Source organism: Pistacia vera, unplaced genomic scaffold (genome assembly GCF_008641045.1).
Source record: "Pistacia vera cultivar Batoury unplaced genomic scaffold, PisVer_v2 Contig117, whole genome shotgun sequence".
Lineage (NCBI taxonomy): Eukaryota > Viridiplantae > Streptophyta > Magnoliopsida > Sapindales > Anacardiaceae > Pistacia > Pistacia vera.
In genome coordinates this window covers 1,442,807-1,465,260 of record NW_022195215.1, presented here as the reverse complement: position 1 = coordinate 1,465,260, position 22,454 = coordinate 1,442,807, and the positions used below count along the sequence as shown (strand labels likewise).

Genomic DNA, 22,454 nt, shown 5'->3' with positions numbered 1-22,454 from the left:
ATCTTTACTCTCTCATTCTTTTTTCTATGCTATTCGCTCTTAAAACTTTTAAAGACTAAAATTGTTGAAGTTTTCACTACTCAAGGTACTACAATTAACTGTTTTATGTTTTATCAGTTTTAGGTGTGTATTGCTCATTTCAATTCAGTTTATTTTAGAGTTGAATCATGCTTGTTTTTTAAGAGGTTTTTTATTCTAATTTGAGGAAAAAAGACATGGATCTTGTGAGTTTATTTTGTGTTGTGTGTCTAAGAATGAACCTACTGTCTCAAATTAAAACCTTAACTATATTTTAAAAGACTTATTCTTCATTCTTCTACCACCACTTTCCTACATTTCAAACATCACCATTTAGCTGTTTAAAATTATTAAAGAAATTTGAGTTATTATCTATGTTTATACCAAGAAAATTCCCTTTTTTTTTATTAATTCATATTAAAAGTCGACGCAACGTTAACTTAATTTAAGTTTTAATTGACTTTACCTTAGACTATGTCTTATCAAAATCATAAAAATTTATATCATAATATTTGGAAGCCAAAAATTAAAAAAACAATAAAATAAAAGAAGGTTTTGCTCAAGGTTTACTCAAAATTTTGCTTCTCATAGATTTATTCAAGTAGGAAAGTATTTTATTATTGCATTCCTTTTTCTCAAATTTTTAATATTATATTATTTTCTTTGCTTAAGGTTTGATGATTTTTTAAAGTTTTCACTAGTTTTTTGGCAAATAATGGTGGAGCAGCGAAGGCCCCCCTTAAGCAAAAATCCTAGATCTGCCACTACACCCGATGAATGGTGTCTCTAATTTATTTTTCTTGAAATGTGTTAGAGTTTGTGAACTCTATTTAACGTTTAGGTACCCATTTTTAAAGACACAATGGAATGATTTACCAAGTTGTGTTAACACAATCATGTTTACAATAAATAAAAAATAATCAAACTATAAATGTAAAGCACATCAGCATATACATGGTTCGACTAAATCCACTTTTAGTCTACATCCATAGAACCTCGTCCAGATTGAAGCAAATCCACTAATCAACAAACATGACAAGATATAGTTCAAAATTGATTTTAGCTATAGCTAAGATAACTCCATGTTCTAGTTACACTAAACATCACCCTTTGAATCTCTAACGTCTTATTGCACCACAGATCTCTTCACACCAAGTTCACTCCTGGAAAACACTTGAGTTCCAACGAAACTTCAGTCACTGAAGACACACTCTAGCATCAACAAAGGAACCAAGTTCTAGCCGCCATTCAACAATGAAGATAAACAAGAAAGTTTCTACCACAAACCCATATAAAAGAGAATCATACTATACTTACTCACCATCTTACTAACCATCTTACTATCCTTTGTAAATATAACGCATAGTACTGGTACTATACGCATAGTACAGGTACCATGTAAAATTTTAACAAAGGTTGTATGGCAGTTAGTACAAGTGGTGAGTAAGCATAGTATTTTTCTATAAAAGAACCTAACCAAAAACAACTCTCTAAAAAGTTCAGAGCACCAACAAAATAGATATTCAGGTTCAAAAAGGAAAACAAATAACGAAGAAGATGAACTTCCTTTTAGCTCAACAAAGATAAAGGATGATAAGTGTTTAGCACAAAAACATATGGGGAATCTTTAAGGAAAAAAAAAACTCTCTGAAAGTTTCAGAGCACAANATATATGTGTATAAAGAGACAGTATATATATATATATATATATATAAGGGTTAGCCAAACAAGTCGCAAGAATGGAGAAAATAAACCAAATTCAGGCACTACAATTCTGGCCAGCAAACAAAGGCTGACATGTGTTGGTCCAAAAATAGAAATGTATTCAGCTTCAATTAAGGACCATAACCAAAAGGGGAAAAATGTTGATTTTCCTTGGACCACTAAAGGATATTGGGACACCTCTAAGTGGTCCAAATGACAACACAAAAGATGCAAGGAAAATATCTTAGTTGTTAAAGAAAAAAATGCAACTTATGAAAAATGAGTCAAACATGCGATGTTAGCACAGCAGAAAGGTGTGCGCACACACGAAGTAAAATGCGAAATGAAATGCAACATGCATATGACATAAGTGTGCAAGCACGCATCCATTGTGCACACACATGAAAAGAAAGAGCAAAAGGCATAAGCCTGACAGTTGAACACGTGGAGGACAAAAAGAATTCCAACTTTTTGTTAGACCACAAACATATCTTTTCACTTTCTTGGGGGACTACAGACAAAATCTTAAAACCTTTTAGGACCACATAAGGAAATTGTGACACATGTAAAGTTAGATCACACAAGAATATCATGAATCAAAATAAATTTGATGGGCAAGACAACAAAGAGAAAACGTCACTTGGCAAAATGTGTCACCATAACATAAGTTTGACAAAAATATCAACAAAATGATTTCACACCATTCATATTGACGTGTAAATGATTAATTGATATGGTTGTCAGATTATGGAATATCTCTTTATTTATTAAAAGATGTGGGCGTGTAAAAAGTTGGGGTGTTCGGTTCCGGGTACCCTGCATTTTTTGAAGGAATCGGAACCGACGGTTCCTTGAAATTTGGAACCAAAATCGGAACTGACGGTTCCAGTTCTTAGGTACCCAGAACCGAAACTTGTAACAACCGTTCTAGGTACCCTATAAAATTACAATGACCCCCCAAAAGTTTTTAAAATGGCAAAAAAACCCTTAAAACTTACAAATACACCCCCCTCCCCCTTGGAACTTGTTAACAAAAATAAAATTACAAATTATAAATTCAAAATTACAAACTCCATTACTTGTAAAGATAGATTCTCAAAAGTCAAATCAACTTACTTTAAATGTTATGAAATATAAATATAAATATATTCACATTACTTTTTCTACAAAAGTTTTTAGTAACCCCTACTCTTTAATTTTATTTTATATTAGTCTCAGTCCCAGTTCTGGCTCCGGTTCCTAACTATAAGAACCGGAACCGGAACCGCACAGTAACGGTTCCAAATTTTTGGAACCGAAATCTACCTGTTGACGGCTAGTTCCGAGTAGAAACTGGAACCAAACCCCGGATACCCGCCAATTCCGGTTCCAATCGGTTCTTTTGAACACTACTAGTAAAAAGTAATTATAGAGAGAAATTAGCTATTAATTCATATTTATTTTAAGGTAATTTAAAAATATTAAGAAGTAAGACTTCTTTTGAAATAAGTGGGAGACAAACAACACCACTTAGCAATTTATATATATATAATGATTTGTGATAGTGGAAGGAAGAAAACTAAATAAAGTTGAAAAGTATAGAAACTAAATAAATAAAGTTCAAAAGTATCTTTACCTTTGTGTCTTTAAGAAACAAAGAAAATAAGGTTACAAAAGGTCTGATTGATGAAGCATCGAGAAATGTTAATTTAAAATTATATAATTAAGATTCAATTAATTTAATCACCCTAATTAGGCCTGGTGCTCTCAGAACCATCCTGCAAAATGTAAAATAAGTGGGCTTCAGTTTGAAAGGGCCTATACTGGGCATCTGGTTTTGTTGGTGAACGACATAATTAGAAATCTCTCTGTGCTTATATTTTATTTTTTCCCCGATAAAAATTTCACTCATCACCTAAAGAAGCTTTTGAATTCCACATAACCATTACCAATTTTATTTTATTTTTCAAAAAGACAAACATCACATATAAAAAGCTTGTAATCTCACTATTCTTCTTAAAGATAGACACCCATCTCTAATTTATTTTTCTTGAAATGTGTTAGAGTTGGTGAACTCTATTTAACGTTTAGGTGCCCATTTTTAAAGACACAACGGAATGATTCACCAAGTTGTGTTAACACAGTCAAGTTTACAACAAATAAAAAATAATCAAACTATAAATGTAAAGCACATCAACATATACATGGTTCTATTAAATCCACTTTTAGTCTACATCTATGGGACCTTGTCTAGATCGAAGCAAATCTACTATTCAACAAACATTACAAGATATAGTTAAAAATTGATTATAGCTACAATAAAGAAAACTCTCTGTTCTAGTTACACTAAACACCATCCTTTGAATCTCTAATATCCTGTTGCACCACGGATCTCTTCACACTAAGTTCACTCCTGGAAAATGCTTGAGCTCCAGCCAAACTTCAGTCATTGAAGACACGCTCCAGCATCAACAAAGGAACCACGTTCTAGCTACTATTCAACAATGAAGATAAATAAGAAAGTTTCTATCACAAACCCATGTAAAAGAACCTAACCAAGAACAACTCTTTGAAAAGTTCAGCGCACCAACAAAATATATATTCAAGTTCAAAAAGGAAAACAAAAAAGAAAGAAGATAAATTTCCATTTAGCTCAACAAAAATGAAGGATGATAAGTGTTTAGCACAAAAACATATGGGGAACCTTTAAGGAAAAAACTCTCTGAAAGTTTCAGAGCACAAGGCAAAAACAAACATAAAGGTTAGCCAAACAAAGTCGCAAGAATTGAGAAAATAAACCCAAATTCGTACACTCTAATTCTGGCCAGTAGACAAAGGCTGACATGTGTTGATCCAAAAATAGAAATGTTTTCAGCTTTCGTTGAGGACCACAATCAAAAGGGAAAAATGTTGATTTTCCCTGGATCACTAAAGGATATTGAGACACTTGTAAGTGGTTCAAATGACAACACAAAATATGCAAGGAAAATATTTAGTTGTTAAGGATAAAAACGTAACTTAAGAAAAATGAGTCAGACATGCGATGTTAACACAGCAGAAAGGTGTGCGCACATATGAAGTAACATGTAAAATGAAATGCAGCATGCATATGTCTGACATAAGTGTGCAAGCACACCTCCATTGTGTACACATATGAAATGAAAGAGCAAAAGGCATAAATCTGAAAGTTGAACACGTGGAGGACAAAAAGAATTTCAACTTTTTGTTAGACCACAAACATATCTTTTCTCTTTCTTGGGTGACCACAGATAAAGTCTTACAACCTTTTAGAACCACATAAAGAAACTGTGACACGTGTAAAATTAGATCATAAGTATATCATGAATCAAAATAAACTTGATGGGCTAGACAACAAAGAGAAAATGCCACTTAGCAAAATGTGTCACCATAACATAATATTGATAAAAATATCAACAAAATGATTTCACACGATTCATATTGACATGTAAATGATTAATCAATATGGTTTTCATATTATGGAATATTTCTTTATTTATCAATGGATGAGGGTGTGTAAAAAGTAATTATAGAGAGAAATTAGCTAGTAATTCATATTTATTTTAAGGTAATTTAAAAATATTAAGAAGTAAGACTTCTTTTGAGATAAGTGGGAGACAAACAACACCACTTAGCAATTTTTTTATTTATTATATATATATAAGGAAGAAAACTAAATAAAGTTGAAAAGTATAGAAACTAAATAAATAATGTTCAAAAGTATCTTTACCTTTGTGTCTTTAAGAAACAAAGAAAATAAGGTAACAAAAGGTCTGATTGCTGAAGCATGTTAATCATATTTTTTGTATGGCCCAACTCAAGGCAAATGCCATCTCAAGTGTTCTTCATCATTCTCAAAATTCGCTCTTTTTCTGTCGATACTAGCTCGCTTCATATATAAATCTCCATTTTGGATTATGATTTTAAGTTCAAACCCGAGAAAATATTTAATATATAATCTCTAATATGAGAAAGTTTTAGGTGATATTATGATAACATAATAGAGAGAATTGTTTATTATATTTTATGTCTTATAAATGGAAAGATTAGACTGAAATATTGTATCAAAATTTGAAGTTATATATATTATAATCCTTAATATGTGCATGTGCATTAAATAATCAGAGAATTTATTGCACGTGAATTGACTATATACAAATCTTATGGAACATTAATATATATACACTAAAATGACATCTATTTCATTATTTGATATAGATCCAAAGATATTAATGGATTCCAAATATTCCAAGTTATATAATGCCAATATGACTCCACTGACAGTGCCCATTAAGATGGTTTAATAATGTTTTCTTTTCTTTTCATTTTGATTATTAAATTCGCCATGTGAACAGTTAATGTCTTCAGACGGTCATATAACTGAATAAAATTACCCATTAAATATTTATTTTCGTGTATATAATGATGCTCTCATGAGGCACAAACAAATGAATGCCTTTATTTATTCGTCTCCCTCTCTTGTAGCATCAATTGCTCATTAATTTTGTCTTGCTCCCAATTAGTTTACTTAATTAAGTACTGCATTAATTAGTCAATCTTTATGATGAGATAAACACTGTTTAAAACATTTAAGATAACAGCATTCATTAATTTCTTAGCACATTAATGTCAAAATCATTTTCATGTCATGCTTAAGATATGACAAAATTATACATATAAATTTAGTTAATGTTATGCATTTCAAAGTAGGTGATTAATTAAAATTAATATTACAATTAACAAAACTTAAAATTAATTAGAAAGGAAACTCGGTAGTACGATGTCATCATCATCGTTGTCGACTCTTCCATAATCACTAAGCACAAACCGAAGCCTAGTCTTTGGAAATGCGATTACAATATTGTGTCTTTACTTTATTAAAAATTTAATTAATTCAGTATGAACATTGTTTAATTAAATAATTTAATGTATTGATTGTGGGAATTGAATATAAAAATCAACTGCGGCAGCTTGATTATCTGCAAAAGGTGACAGCTTAGAATCAAATAATGTAAGCATATAGGCTTCGCATAATATAATTTGATATTAAGACCCGGTCACCTCGTGTTTCAATCAAGGTTTTCTTAATCATCATTCCAACTCATGGCTTCCTTCCAATTCTTTATTTTATAAGTTTTCTTCCTAAAACTAATTAATTAAGATNAAAAAAAAAAAAAAAAAAAAATCTTCAAAAAGGCCATTCAAACTTAATACATATTATCATCAATATTCTAGTGACCGTCACAGATGGGCCAGAAATATAGTAAAAATATGTAGTTGATTTCAAACTATCAGTTATTCAAGTATCACAAAGGCCAAAATCTGATTCTCAACAAAGTGGTTGCTTTAGTGATTACATTCATTTGGAAATAACACATTGCCATAAATGACTTCAAATCCATGAAGGGGGTCAATGAAAACAATTTCTAGGACGAAAATTGCAGCTACAATCAAGCTTTTGCAGCGTAATATGCATAGCCTGTTATAACAACCTCTTGCTAATATTTATAATACTAAAGAAAGGTTTAGGGTAAGGAGCTTAAAAGTGGAGGATGGCAAGGAAACATTGAATTATACTGAGAAATTTTCAGTGGATATGGGTAAATTCATCTCCTGACTTTCTTGCAGTGAATTTGGGGAAATAGAGGGGCCTTTAATCTTTCAACCAAATCTCTGAAACTGAGAGACGGATCAAGTAGGTTTTTTGGATGTACTACACAGTTGAAAGAGAAGAAAGATAATCCAGAGAATCAGTTGTTAACATAGCTGATCAGAGTTCTTTCTATATATATATAAGATTTTTTTTATTGCTCATCACAGTTAAGTGACATAGCCAAGGCTTTTGCTTGAGTTAAAGGGGAATAACTCACATGGTGTGAAAAGAAAAATTACAATTCAAAACCCTCACATCTGTTGTAGCTTGTATTTGCAAGGCTTTTTATGACGGTTCAACAAACATATAGAGGAGAAAACTTTGTATCAAATATTTGTATTCTTTAATTTGATTCAATAAGATAATGTTTCAAGAAGAAGCACATGGACACAGGAAAGATGACAAGAACTTTTGGAACAAGGAAGAGAATCTTAATTGATTTGAGAGTTAATGGAGACTGAAAGAAAGATCCATTAATGAAAAAACATAAGAAATTGCAAAGCTTTAGGCTTCCACTCAAAGGAGGAGAATGAGCAAAAACCAGCCAAAACTTTCATGGATATAACAGTTATCTCTCAAACATAGTTGACTGGCAATGGAGGAAAGAATCAGTCAAAACTGCAATTTGCTTGTTCAATCAAAGTGAAGAAGCCTTTTTGCTTAATTCAAACTTGGATTTTGTTATTTCCTTTTGATAAATATAGACACAATTTGTCCCTTATAATTGGTTCTCAAGTATAGATAGTACCAAAATCTCTAAAAAAAAAAAATCTACAAATTCCATAACTCCATAGTGATAAGATAAAAGTCTGAACCATGGAAGGATATCAATAAATTAATGTTGGCTGAAATCATTGACCCTAGACATGTCTTAATTGTTTGGGTTTGACTGGTTGCTTCAACATCTCGAGAAAGTCCTAACAAGGGGGTCAGTTAATTTATTAGGAAAGTTCATTAAATTTAGTTTCCTAAGGTTCTAATTCCATGCTGAACAGGTCTACCAACCAGAACAGTGGACAAACAAATATCATAGGAACAACGATCATGAGTGCATATAAGTTCATCAAGCATCTCAACACAATCCGTTGCTTCAAATTTGAGCTTCTTATATCCTCACGACCAATCAGTTCTGTTATGGCATCATCTCATATATTGACAATTATAAATTCCCCACAAGCCAAAATAAAATATATATGGCTTCCTTGATTGATTTTCAAACAATGAAGTCAAACAAACTTAGAAATCTACAATTATTTACAAACAATTCTAGTAGATTAATTCTAGATAAAACAAATGTCTGATGATCAAAATTCTGATGATTACAAAAAAGTACTAATATTTTAATCTATTTGACCCATAAAGACAAATTTCAGGAAACCTCACGGAAGAAGCAGGTAAAGGCCTTAAAAATGGGGATATGAAAATGGCTTATAGAAACTACTTCAAACAAAAAAGGAAAATTCTGTATCCGCATGCAGGAAGCACCACTAAGGACACCTCTAAGAGTCCAGATTGTCCCAAACGTAATTATGACAAATGAAAAATCTAAAAGTAGTTTGTGAAAGACGTAAAGCTATGACTGAAAGAGTTTAACAGCTTTGGAAGCTATTTTCAATGGTGCCTGAGAAATAACACACCTGAAAGGAATAGAAAATCAACCCCCACCCTTTTATAGTGCAACTGTGTAATATGTGGTATTTATCTAAATGGACAATTGTGAAATGTATGATGAGTGGTTGGGGGATATAAAGAACACATGCTTTCCTGGACGAGCCAAAGGTTAAGATTACATGGTTGTGTAGCCTACCATTGGCATAGGAACATTGTTAGGGGTTTAACATCAAGCCCTTTGAAGGTTCCTGAGAACTCAAAATTACCCATGAGCATCCAAGCAAAATAGAAGAGAACACTAGAAATGTACGAAAGTTTCACTGTAGAATTAACGTTCATGTAGTAATTATATGAATAACGTCGTTAAAAAGAAATTGCAAAATTAGCAAGTAATTAATACTTGATATTCATGGCATAAAGTAACAATTTCCTTGTGCTAAAATAGAAGAAACCTTTCTAAAAGTTATACCTTCAAGAAGCGACCCCTTCTGTTTTCGCCAATGTCAAAGTAAAATACCTGTAGAAAACAAGCAACGAAACAATAAATAAATAAAAATACAGGAATTTACAGAGAAGGAGAAGGAAGAAGAGTATGATATTACCTTGGTGTCAAGCTGTAACTCTTTACTGAAGAGATCATGCTCATCAGAGACATAGTAATTAAAGAGATCAAGGAACCAGGAAATGCCAGAGAAAGGAACGATTATAGTGGAACGAGTTGCCGAAGTCTTTTCAGAAATTTTCAAGTACCGCCCACGTGGGTTCTCCTTTAGATCGAAGTAGAATAACTTATGCTCAACCTGCAATGTTTTGCACACAAGCTCCACGTCATTTCCTCCACCACCACCACCACCACCGCCACTACCACTACCACCACCGCCACTTCCTCCTCCTCCACCACCACCGCCAGAATTCCCTTCCATTCAATTCTCCCTATTAACAACAATTAAATACAAACAAATTTACAATTGACTCACTCGCTGCCCTCACTCCAGAACCAAAATTACCCACTAAACAATGAAATGAGAATGAAGTAGATCTGGGAAATAATTGAATTGAAGTGGGTTAGTGTTATTGTAGCAGCATAGTTGTCAAGAAAGAAAGTGGTTGTGTGAATTAGGGATTCTGGAAGCAGTAGGATAATGGGGATTGACTCAGTACAAGTATTACTATTACTACTCTAGTATTTCTCTTCCCATATTCATGCTCTTTTTATTATTATTATTATTTTTTCAATATTTTAATTAACAAAAAATAATTTTTATTTTATTTTATTTCTAGGTCTTGGCTTTGGCTTTGGCTGTGGTTTGGCTAAGAGGAGGAGACTTTACAGTAAAAATCCTATTCAACTTGTATGATTGACTTTGATTTCTATAAAAATGTCCATTCTTCCAAGTCACAATCTCATCTAATTTTCTCCCTTTTTAACTTTTTTATCTTCTTCTTACTCATTGCAATTACCTGCTTTTATCTCAAACCCTGTAACCCATCTCTTCAAGGTATCATCTTTGGGCTTTGTGCCCACTTTTACTCACAAATCATTGCTAAAACCATGCTAAAGTCTACTTTTTTCAATCTTTTTCATACAAAAAATTTCTTATTCATAAGCTTGGCTTTAATAATACTAGCTACCATCCACTAGTATCCAAATTTTACCAATACCCTCTAAATTTTAGGCTTTTTAATTACCCCAGGATTGAGAAAAAAACAAACTTTTTTAATTCATCTCTTTCGTTGATGTTTTCAATACTCGAAATATAAGTACATTGTCCCCTCTAGTTAAAGTGAGTTTAGGATGATTTGGCATCAATCCTCTTTAAGCAAATCAATATCAGTTTTATCTTTAATCAAACACAAGTGTCACTTCAGTATAAGTGGTGTGTACCTGGTTACCTTGTTAAAGCAATGCTCAAACCTCAAACATATCCAACAAACTCATGGGTTGATGATCTTTAGAGGTTTTGACCAGGATAATTTTCACCTTAGTCACTTCATTGATTCATGTTCTTCACTGGGTTTCTTCCATTATGCGTATTTAGTTTTCACCCACAAATCCCAACCAAATGTTTATCTTTATAACACAATCATCAAGGCTCTTTCTAACTCTCCCTCTCCCTTCGGTGCCATCTTTCTTTTTAACAAAATTCAAGCAGCTGGCTTGAGACCTGACACTTACTCATTCCCTTTTGTGTTAAAGGCTGTTGTTAAGTTATCAGCCCTTGAAATAGGAAGACAGATTCATTGTCAATCCATTGGACCTGGGTTGGACTTTGATGTTCATGTTGTCACTGCCCTTGTTCAAACGTATGGTGCCTGTAAATGCATCTCTGATGCTCGAAAACTGTTTGATGGATTGAGCCTGAGAGCCGGACACGTTGCCCTTTGGAATGCAATGGTTGCCGGTTATGTAAAGGTTGGTGATTTGAAGAATGCTAGAGGATTATTTGAGCGCATGACTGAAAGAAATGTAATTTCTTGGACAATTTTGATTGCAGGGTATGCTCAGATTGACCTTAATAATGAAGCAATTAGTATTTTTCAGAGGATGGTGCTTGAAGATGTTGAGCCTGATGAAATTGCTTTGTTGGCTGCACTTTCTGCTTGTGCTCATTTGGGTGCAATTGGGTTGGGAGAGTGCATTCATAACTATATTGATGAACTTGGATTGTACAAGACGATTCCTCTTAACAACGCACTCATAGACATGTATGCTAAGTCTGGAAACATGGAGAAGGCTTTACATGTATGTAAGAACATGAAGAATAAAAGTGTTATAACATGGACTACGATGATTGCTGGACTGGCTCTACATGGTCTTGGAAGAGAAGCCCTTGACATGTTCTCTCAAATGGAGATGTCTGGAACTAAACCAAATGAGATTACTTTCATTGCCATCCTTTCTGCTTGTAGCCATGTTGGCTTTGTTGAATTGGGTCGCTCATTTTTCGAAAACATGAAATTAAGGTATGGGATTGAACCAAAGGTTGAGCACTATGGTTGCATGATTGATCTACTCAGCCGTGCTGGTTACCTCCAAGAAGCACGGGAGCTACTTGAAACGATGCCATTTGACGCAAACGCAGCTATATGGGGCTCTCTTCTTGCTGCTTCCAATATATATGGTGATGCTGAACTTGGAGAGTGCGCTTTGCTGCATCTAATAAAGCTGGAGCCCCATAATAGTGGAAATTATACACTCTTATCAAATATATATGCTTCTCTTGGTAAGTGGAGTGAATCTAGAATGGTAAGGAACATAATGAGAAACATAGGTGTTAAAAAGATGCCTGGATGGAGTTACATTGAAGTGAATAGCAGAGTTCATGAATTTATAGCAGGAGACACATCGCATCCTGATTTTGATAGGATTTACCAAGTTTTATGCAAGTTGCATTGGCAGTTGAAGACTACTCAGCATCTTCAAAATGAATCTTGTCGCCTGCTTGTAATTGATGAAGGATAGGGTAATTACACTTACAGACATACAAATGAGAACCAGCTTTGAGTGCTTTGATGATTACTACAGTGCGACCATCTGACAAGCTACAACACAGTACCATGTTTGTAAAAGCTATAGTAATTCATATTATATTGCTGTATCTTTCGTTAAGATTCAGATGCATTTAAAGACCTGATAAAAGCCTCTTGGGAGAATTGAGTTTTTCCCATCATAAGATCTAGTACTGAAGTTACTAGATTTTTTTGTTTGTGCACCGAACTTTGGTGCATAAGAATACTTGTGCCAACCCAGCAACCATCAGGTATGTACATGCAAAATGTATAACAAAATATCTATAGCATACATAGATTGGCAGGTCTAAAGAGAAAGCAATAAAAGACCATCCATGTCCATTCAAAATATTTTCTTTGAAGCATGTAATTATGTAATTTTTTATGTTCAAAAGTAGACATCCTGTTAATTGGAAATAATTTATTTGATGATTATGCATTCATATAGCGGAGGATTGATAATTACAATACAGGAAAATATAGCTGAGACTACTATATACAGCAGTAGCCAAAATACACAAATATATATACATGTATATATACACATAGACAAACTAACCGTTCTTTCAACTTGATACACCTCAAGAACCTCATAATTCTCAATTTTTTGTCTCTTTTGAATTTGAGAGATCTAACTTATAGATTGGCACAGAGCTTTATTAGGTGTTTTTATGAAGCAAGGAAATCATATTGTTGTTCCTATATAATTACACAAATGTTCATAGTCATGGAACAGCTTTACTGTGTTAAACCTATTCCCTAACATTGTGGAGGGAAGGCAGAGAACCAAGACTAAGTAAGCATTCAATTTCATCCCAAAGCCAACCTCAGCCACCACATACAACCAAGTCAAAATTTCTAAACTTCAGTCTGCTTTGCACTAAAGCTGCTTCAAAGCATTAAACCATGGAAGAAGTCATGGTCAAGTCCTAGATCAAGGAATCCGAATCCTAAAAGAACACTGGCAAATACTATCTGAATTCTCTGTTTAAGGACATGAAATGTTCCTGCCAAAAGTGTAATAAAAGCAAATTGTTAAGAATGAACTAGTTTAACTTGGAGGGATTATAAAATGTTAGCTGTTTCTTAGAGTTTCATTTATTCTCCATTAAACTTAAGTTAATTATTACTTGAGAAACAAAAAACTTGGTCAAAAAAGTATATACTTATTTGGTTCAGAGCTTAAGATTCTCACCATTGCTTTGTGCAGTTCCTTGTAATGTAGCATATGGCATGTTTTGACACTTCTGATGTCCTTGGTCCATAAATAAAGTTCTTTGAGATGTCCATTTGAACGATCTTGGTGTTGTCCCTATTGATGAGAGTGGAGAGGAGTCATCAAAGTCTTCCATTTCTTTATCTTTTATGCCTATTTCAGTAGACACTTCTTGGCAGTGTGATTCCAGTTCTGATATTGAGATAGAAATACCAGTATCTCTTTTTGAATCAAAGATATGATTTTCCTTGCCAGTTGGAGAAAATGAGCACTCTTTATAATTTATTATGCTATCTGGACATGGCATGTCAAATTTCACCGCCTGCATTGTAGGAATTAAGTAAGTTTCATCATCATCTTCATATTGATCAAGTCTACCACTGCACATATCAGGTGAAGAAAGAGTGCCAGATGCATTATCCTCTAGCAATAAGCCATCTACAAAATCTTGTGTTAGTATCGTTGTCTGTGTTGTATGAGATGCAGAAGGGGAATTTGATCTTGACTCCTCAGCAAATAAATCCTTCAACATTGTCTGTGGTTTTTCAGTTATTACTTCTGCTACAGGTACTTCGACTCCCTCGACATCAAATTGTTTCTTTGTTGTATTATGGCTGATAAAAGCTTCCACTTTAAATTCACATATAGGCACCTTACTATTATGTGATATCCATGTTCTGTTTGGTCCGCTTCCATCACATTTCTCCTCTGCGATTGGAACAGCTTGGACTGGTTTACTTCTTTGAGTACAACTAATAGTTAAGGGTTCACTCTTATGTAAAAGACAATCACCAATCGTCGGAAATTTAGTGGAGTTATCTTTTTCTTTCTTTTGATTTCCACATTGCTCTGGGTAACTGAGGGGAGCCCTTTGACGAATTGAAGTCCTTTGTGATTTTTCTTGTTTCCCGAATGTAACCATGTTAATGTCACCTTGCACTGTTTCTATGCTGTAATCCGTTTCATAATCTGCACTACTTTTCATGTTCAAACCTGCCAAACAGCTAGATTTGGAAATACTATGCTCTGAGTTGTACTCTGAAATATTTTTTACAGGGAAAGTTACTGACTCAGCCCGATGAGATGATCGCCTTCTCCTTCTCCCAAGGACTTGACCTTTTTCTTCTACAGTATGAAGATCTCTTCCAGATTTCCTTCTGCTGCAAAACGTTGACCTCATAAATCCTGGCAATTGTGACAAAGGAGCTGTGACATCTCCAATCCGGTCCTTCTTAACTTTGAGGTTAGATAGTGGCTCCTCAGAAGATAAATGGGGAACTTGTGGTTTCACTTCGAAAGAAGGGGCTGGCCTTGTAAGATTTTCTAATTCCTCACTTAATTTCTCAATATCTCCTCTAACTTTTAGGCGCTCTTCTTCAATCCTTTCCATCTTCTGCTGCAAATTCTTCATGGAAGCTTCTTTCTGGTCTCTTATTTCCTGGTTTTAGTGGTTTAAACTCACTGATCATATGTGAAATGCAGAAGATTAATTTGAAATGAAATGGATGAACTTCTAACCTCAGTTAATGTGACTATCGAGATGGTAGTTCTAGCAACTAATTCAAATTATTGGCTTTTCTTAGGATATCACTAACAACTCTATTGATTAGAAAAGTTACTATTAATATTTATGTTTGAATGTTTTTTTTTTTTTTGTGTGTGTGTGAAAATGCTTGTCTACAATTCAGTTGTCCATTCTATTACTTTCTAGGTTTGTGTATCAGGATATATCTTCTCTAAATGATCTGCTTTAATACCATATTAGGCATGTGAATAAATGCATCAATAAGCATTTTTATTTTTGTCACTAGGACGTTCTGAATGATACAAAAGTATAGCAAGCCGTCATGTTTTTGAAGTTCTTTATAAACTATGCAAACTTTACCCTGCAAATCTACAATAATCTGGCCCAAATTTTCCACAAAGCATGTATGTACCTTACCCTATATCTCTACCATCTATCATTAACAGGTTGATCTGTACTTCCTCAGACTTATAAAAGTTTCCAAGTTATCTATAGAATTTAAAGATGATATAAGAAACACAATGTTGGATCTACTTACAATTAAGTCATCATGCCCTAGGTGAATGCTTTTGGCCCTTGATGCAAAATTTAGAGAACATATTGTCTCACACAAATCTTCTTCTTTAGGGCTGACATGGACGAGCATCAGAGTCTTTGAATCCTCACCTGAAGATTATAAAAAACAAGTATTACAGTTGCCACAAATCATTAACAGAAATAAGAATTATTAATTTAAACATCAAGCTCTGCAAATTCATTGATACAATGTTCAATTGGATTAACTTCCAAAATTTATATAAACCATGAAGAAGAATGGCTTCGGTAAATTGTTTCTAAAGAGAATCACTAAGAGGGACACTTGACAGCTAAGAATGGACCAGTGCCTTTTTGCCAACTAAATTGGAAGTAGCTAGTTCTTATTCTTTCTTCTTCTTCATTTTTTTTTTTTTTTTTAAATAGATGGTAAGGTTAATGACTGTCATTTGCTCTTCATGACTATAATTTACTAATAATTTGACATACAACAGATAATATAGAATCCAAGGCGAAAGAATAAAATTACCAAGGGAATCTTTAAGAACCCGCGTCAACTTGCTATTCCTGTCAAAAATAAAAACTAGTTAGTTAGGGTTCAGTCTATAAAGCCTGTAGAAACCTAGTAAGAATCCAACCTTCCTGTATCTAATGAAAACAATTCTTAGAATTGCTATACTATAATCATGTCAACAAAATCTCAAAGTCTACCACCTTTTTTGTACTCAAAACAGAGTAATGCAATGTTAAAATAATCAGAACAAACTCTTTTAAGAAGTTAGGCTGCCTCTGATAGCAAGGAACTATACCACAGAATTTCAAGTTGATGGATTATATACTGTCTAAAAAAAAAAAAAAAAATTATGCTAGTCTCATGCTAATTTCATAGCTGCAACCTCATGCAGTGACTTACGCTGAGTTGTCCATTTTTTTATTTTATTTTTTTGTATTATACAATAAATTAACTTTGATGACTAGCATTACAATAATAAAGGGTTAGTTTTGTTTCTCAATTACTTGAATGTAGAATCTAACCCTAAATACAACTGACAGACTATAAAGGATCTATGTAGTTAACTTCATGTTAGATGGGCATTTGCAAGTTAAGTTTCTTGTTCACCTGTAAGGTACATGGCGCTTTTTCCTTTGAAGGGCATTAATGACATCTCCAAGAGCAGAAAGTGACAAATTAATGGCTTTTCCTTCATCAAGTCTTCTCCCCCATGCCTTTGTCTTTAGCACACGCTCACTTCCCCCAAGGTCAACTAACCAAATTTTGTTTGTTTCCCGTCGCCTCTCAGGAGCATCAAAGCAAGTTATTGATATGCGGATCATGCTATTAGAAGGAACAATAAAACTAACTTAGAACACACAATATGTTGTCATTTACTAAGCAGTTACTTAATTTGTTATCCCACTCTTAAAACACCTAATAAGGTTCTCAAGCTTTGCTCTCTGGCCCTGTTGGTCTAAGTTCATCTTCTTGATTACATCAATGTTTCATACAAATTCTAAAAAGGAAAAGTAGTTACCTGTGGGATCTGCTAGAAGTTGTGTTTGAATTTGTAGAGGCAGTTGTTCTGAACCGGCACCCTAATCTGTACAGTCTCAAAGCTTGGTTGAAGTCATTCACTTGGATGGCAGCTAGGTTGTTTATTTCAATCCCACTCTTTGGATCCGTTTTAATAGAAAGGCTGCAAATAGAGGTCACAGAATTCTTTTAAAAAATCATTTCTATTGCCATATAGCCAAACAATTTCAAAGGTTAAAAGAGTATTAGTTGGAGATTAATTTCTTGTCATCTAGCCAAAAATTTAGGCTTTATTTAGTACATTAGGCATTTGAAATTATTTCCTCCTTGTTTTTAGATGAAGCTAATGGACTTGCTTGATGGAAACTTGTGGTAAAATATTAAATTCTGAATCCATAAAGTGGTGGATAAATGTTTGCTCGAGTTAAATTGACCTTTACACTACCATGAGGAAAATAAAATTTGTAATGAAGTTGATGAGAACTTGTTAACTTTCTGACCGAATTCTCAGATAGAAAATGTAATGAAGCAATAATTAATGTATGAGAGTCACAATTAGGAGCAAAGCCATCTAGGGTATAGAGCTCCATTTGATGAAAAAAACAATTAGCTATATCCAAAATGGAATGCAAACTCACCGTGGTGGCATAGGATCTGTTGCTTTTGTTGGTTGAGTAGTGAGCAAGTCTTGGAGATTTCCCAAGTAAATTTCAAGCATACTAAAGCTGATGAGAAATGGATGATTGCTCTCCACTACTTGCTTAAACAGTGCTTCAATTGTGCGGGGCACTACGCCAGGGGAATCTGGATTACCTTCCTTTAAATTTAGGTGAATAACAAGTACACTAAGAAAAGTTATACAAACTTAGATAGGAAAGAATTAATCTAGATAATTTTGAATTATATTTACTAATACTGTCAGATATAAGTCATTCCATTGGAAACCAATTAGTACATTTATATGTCATACATGATAAATGTGATGACTCATTCATATTACTTCTTGATTGAGGATTGATCAGCCTGAACAGAGAATGCAGAGTTCAGGCTCCTGACTGTTCAGTATTTTGTGTCATGAGGCCTAAAACATGGCATTTTAGTTGTAGAGATACCTATGCTATAAGGCAACTGATTTTAGAAGATCCTTACCATGGTGAAAGTTTTTCCTGTTCCTGTCTGCCCATATGCAAAAATGCATGCATTGTAGCCATCCAGAACAGACTTAACTACCGGCTCAATTTCCGAAAATACTTCATCTGAAAATTTTCAATAATAAAAATTGTGATTCTATGTACTAGAAGCTATTTTGATCATAAAATAATTGTCTTCCTTTTTCAGGGGTCTATATAATGAAGAAAGAAATGAAATCACATAGAAGTTGTTGCATTTCAATCACCTTGTGATGAACCTGGATGGAAAACCTTGTCAAAGCTGTAACTTTTACTCTTATTATCATGAAGCCTCAGAAGAACATTGTTTGAATCTAAAGCTACAACAGGTCTTAAGCATCCGTAATTCTCCTCCACTCTGATTGGTCTTACACGACAAAATACACGGATATTCCCTGCAATGGCAGATGTGAAGAGCAAATGACCAGAATCAGTTTACAATGGTTTTTCAAGTTGAGTGCAACCAATTGTCCAAAGACATTAATAATCATTCTGTTTCGGACCCAAAATCTTCTTGATCAACCTAACTCGGTTGAGTTAAAAGGTGATGTCACCAAGATCTTGATTTTTATTGGAAGAAAAAGGTTCTATTCAAATATGTATTCATACTGTGGATTTATATTGATGATTGATTGTTCAAGATTACTTACCTTTCAAGTCCAGAAATTCACTCAGGACTTGCCTTCTCTGAATGTTTAATTGATTTATCTTGGCAGTTAAAACACCAAGTTCATCTGTTGACAGGCAAACAAACAAAGGAGAGACAATAATGAAACGAATGGAATGAGTAGGAGGTAATGATTCATGGAAACGTGGCAAAGATATACAGACAGACAAACATGCCAACATACAAGTTCACAGATACTTATCTACCTTTTAGTTTTGAAACGGCATTTCCTTCTACATCTTCGTTATCTAAAGAATCCCCTGTCTCTAAGGTTTTTGCTTTTATATCAGCAGATGATTTTTCAGATGGTAGGTTTTTTATTATATCACGAACAGATTTAACCCAATTAGAAGTTAAATGTGCCTTCAGTCCTAGCAGGGAATGAATCGTTTCGCCAAGGTTCTGAACAGGTTGCCTCGAGTCCATGGTCTTTGTCTTCTCTCTATGATGTATAAAGGACCGCCCTCCCTCTTAATTTTTATGTCTTATTCCATGTCTTCAACCTGCACTGTGCATTTTGAATAAATTGTTGAGAATGAGTATAGGCAGAACTATATATGCACTGCTGTAATGCTCTTAACAATTGAATGTCCATTGTTCTTTAAGATTCGGAGGAAACAAAATTCCATTGATAAGTTTCTAACTTGTAAATTTATGCTCTTGAGTAGATTTGCAGACAGCAAAAACCTGATGACTCCATTTTGTCTCCAGCTCACAGCATCCATCTAAGACACCAGGTTCTTTTCTGTTTCCCCAATTTTCTTTAATTAATGTTTTAAGTGAAATAGGCAGCTAAAAACTAATTAAACTATGGAGACAAAAAAAAACCAACATGCCAAATCTACATGGAAATAAAAAGTGAAAAGATGCAGAGACAAAAATACAAAGTTACCTTGATTTAGTGCTTCAAAAAACTCCTGGAAAACTGAAAGTATAATCACAGAAGAAGCTAGACATTGTCAGATAGCTCCATATATGTTTGAGTCAATCAAAAACTTAGTGAGAATCCCCCAGGAAGTAGAATTTGGTGTAGACATAATATTAATATAATCATAACATTCAAAGAGAGACAATATTAATAATCTGGTCCAAGGAGAGAGGGAGAGAGAGAAAGATATGGTAGTTGAACTTTCAGAAATGGTTCTATGCTGAAGAAAGAATTGATGTGCTCTAATCAGTGAGTGTTAAAACCATTAAAACACAAAGCCTGCAACCATCTGAAAACTCTATTTCTTTAATAAGAACTCTCTGAAAACTCCATGTGAAACCATCATGTATTATACAGATAATTATTATTGGAATGTAGTGAGCTTCTTGACAAAATACCAACCTTTCTTTCCTTAGTTTTGCGTGATGATGAAAATATCATATTTGCATTGTTAAGGGGCCCCCTCCAGTGGCAAAAAGCATTGCATTATTTTTCACTCATTTCTCCACAAAGGTTAGAGTAAAAGGCTGGCTGTTCATATATCACTGTTATGAATTTCTCATTATGGAATTAGTTTAGTTTAATCAAAATTAATGACTGATTAATTTGAAGCTAGCTCACCAAACATTCCCTGTTCACATACTCAAAATAGCTGGTTAAATCTTTGATTTGGGTGCCTATATTTTATGTTAACATAGACCTATCAAAGAAAATTATGTTTCAACTTACGATAATGACACAAACAACAAGAATAATAATATAAATTAATTAACCTTAATCTATAATTAATTAATTAACTATTGCTTTTGATCTTGTACCATGAATATTTGGGGGGTGACATTTCATCTCTTTGTGGCCAAATTACCCTACCGGTTATGCCATTGATTCGATGGCGTAATAATATAGTGTAAGTTTTAGATTTCCAAAGAAATGGTCATTTATTATACATTATTCTTTTAATCCTCTATTTAAAAATGTGAATTAGATTTAGGACCAGCTTTTTTGAAGTGTGTTTATGCAAATGCATGCATTTAACCCCATGGAGTTGATTTGACGGTCAAAGAGATTTACTCACTTCCTTAAGTTATTGGATTCAAACCTTGAGGCTCTACCACAATAATATTGTGACTTACCTAATTTTTTAGACTTGTAAGGTGTTCAATGCACCCCAGGGATTTAGTTGATATACGCGAGTTGGCTCGGACACCCCGATTACTATATATATATATATATATATANTGCTAATTCACTTGACAAGCTCATTCAATACTAATTATACTTTCTCATTTATAGATTTATGTTATGTTTACAACAGTAATTCCCCACATTTTGAAGCCAATTAAACGAGGGAAAAACGATTTTTAGGGGCACCATTCTGTATCACCCATTTTGCAAATCTCCCTAACCGAATTTTAATTACAGTACCTGAAAATTCTCCTGTCCATTTCTGCTTCTGTGAAATCTCAAAATCATAGATTTTTTTTTTTTTTTTTTTGGTACTTTCTTAACAAAAGGGATGAGTATCATTTCAATCAATCTCACGGCGGAAAAATAAAATGAATCCTCTAAAATATTCATCAAATGTATGATCTAAAGTGTAACTAATAAAGTGGTTGTAATTTGTAAATTAAACCATACTTCTTCAAAAAAAAAAAATCCCAAATAATATTACTCATCAAAACTCTATTTCTTGAAAAGGGTAGCTAGCCAACTTGTTGTAAGTTGTAACTAATTTCTATATATTATTTCTTAACATTAATTAGTGTATTAATCAATCATCAAGGTATATTTAGAGGATGGAAACAAATAAAGAATGTGACAATCAACAGATAATTAATACATACATGGATCCATCCTTTGATGGGTAGAAAAACCCTAATTAAATTAATGAAAAGTTGTTAATTAATTGAGTTGACATCATTGAAGGTGTCTTTGTATTAATAATAAGGGGTTAGGTGGATTCTCCATGATTACTGAACTATATGTCATTCAATTGTTTATTCTTTAATTTCACTACATCAAACCTAATAAAATCTGAAAAAGATCGCAATAGGGGAAGAAGATTCATTCACAAGCTCAGCTCCTATAAATCCAACATTTTCTGACCAAATCTTGGCTGTAATTATAATTTTGTATTCTCGTCCAATTTTGCATTGTAATAGACCTTTTCAACCACACAAATTTCATCAGAAGATGATGATATTTAATTTAAGTGTTATTCGGAGCATGTGGTCGTACAAAACAACAAATTTCTTCCAGTGCCAAGTACTTTTTTTATTTGTAAATATATTATTTTGAGGAAGCAAAGGAATTGAAATGCAAACATTGAAAATTCTATGGCTATTATATTATATTTGAAGAAGGTTATGTATATTTTTTTTCTCTTTGAGA

General features: G+C 33.4%; 3 protein-coding genes across 5 annotated transcripts; 1 reads left to right on the top strand and 2 right to left on the bottom strand.

The window, feature by feature from the left end:
• Positions 1-9,446: 9,446 nt before the first annotated feature.
• Positions 9,447-10,196, bottom strand: LOC116107653 (transcription factor Pur-alpha 1-like). The gene is made up of 2 exons (XM_031393944.1): positions 9,586-10,196; positions 9,447-9,500 (listed from the first exon to the last, which is right to left on the bottom strand). The coding sequence occupies exons 1-2, from the start codon at positions 9,904-9,906 to the stop codon at positions 9,447-9,449; spliced, it is 375 nt and encodes a 124-aa protein (XP_031249804.1). The 5' UTR covers positions 9,907-10,196.
• A 399-nt stretch (positions 10,197-10,595) lies between these two features.
• LOC116107589 (pentatricopeptide repeat-containing protein At5g56310) lies at positions 10,596-19,385 on the top strand. Its single transcript, XM_031393888.1, has 5 exons — positions 10,596-12,744; positions 14,103-14,276; positions 14,766-15,022; positions 18,638-19,012; positions 19,185-19,385. Exon 1 carries the CDS (start codon positions 10,779-10,781, stop codon positions 12,444-12,446), a length of 1,668 nt encoding a protein of 555 aa, XP_031249748.1. The 5' UTR covers positions 10,596-10,778; the 3' UTR covers positions 12,447-12,744; positions 14,103-14,276; positions 14,766-15,022; positions 18,638-19,012; positions 19,185-19,385.
• On the bottom strand, positions 12,936-19,571 carry LOC116107585 (kinesin-like protein KIN-14T). 3 transcript variants are annotated; one of them, XM_031393878.1, is made up of 11 exons: positions 19,342-19,571; positions 19,119-19,202; positions 18,696-18,863; positions 18,449-18,555; positions 17,938-18,116; positions 17,301-17,462; positions 16,889-17,104; positions 16,298-16,335; positions 15,773-15,900; positions 13,689-15,147; positions 12,936-13,500 (listed from the first exon to the last, which is right to left on the bottom strand). In XM_031393878.1, the coding sequence occupies exons 1-11, from the start codon at positions 19,559-19,561 to the stop codon at positions 13,385-13,387; spliced, it is 2,877 nt and encodes a 958-aa protein (XP_031249738.1). In that variant the 5' UTR covers positions 19,562-19,571; the 3' UTR covers positions 12,936-13,384. The 3 variants fall into 3 exon arrangements, with proteins under 3 accessions (XP_031249738.1, XP_031249716.1, XP_031249727.1); XM_031393856.1 differs by lacking the exon at positions 19,342-19,571 and having other exon boundaries at positions 16,298-16,329; positions 19,119-19,324; XM_031393867.1 differs by lacking the exons at positions 19,119-19,202; positions 19,342-19,571 and having other exon boundaries at positions 17,938-18,103; positions 18,696-18,789.
• Between the last annotated feature and the right edge of the window lie 2,883 nt (positions 19,572-22,454).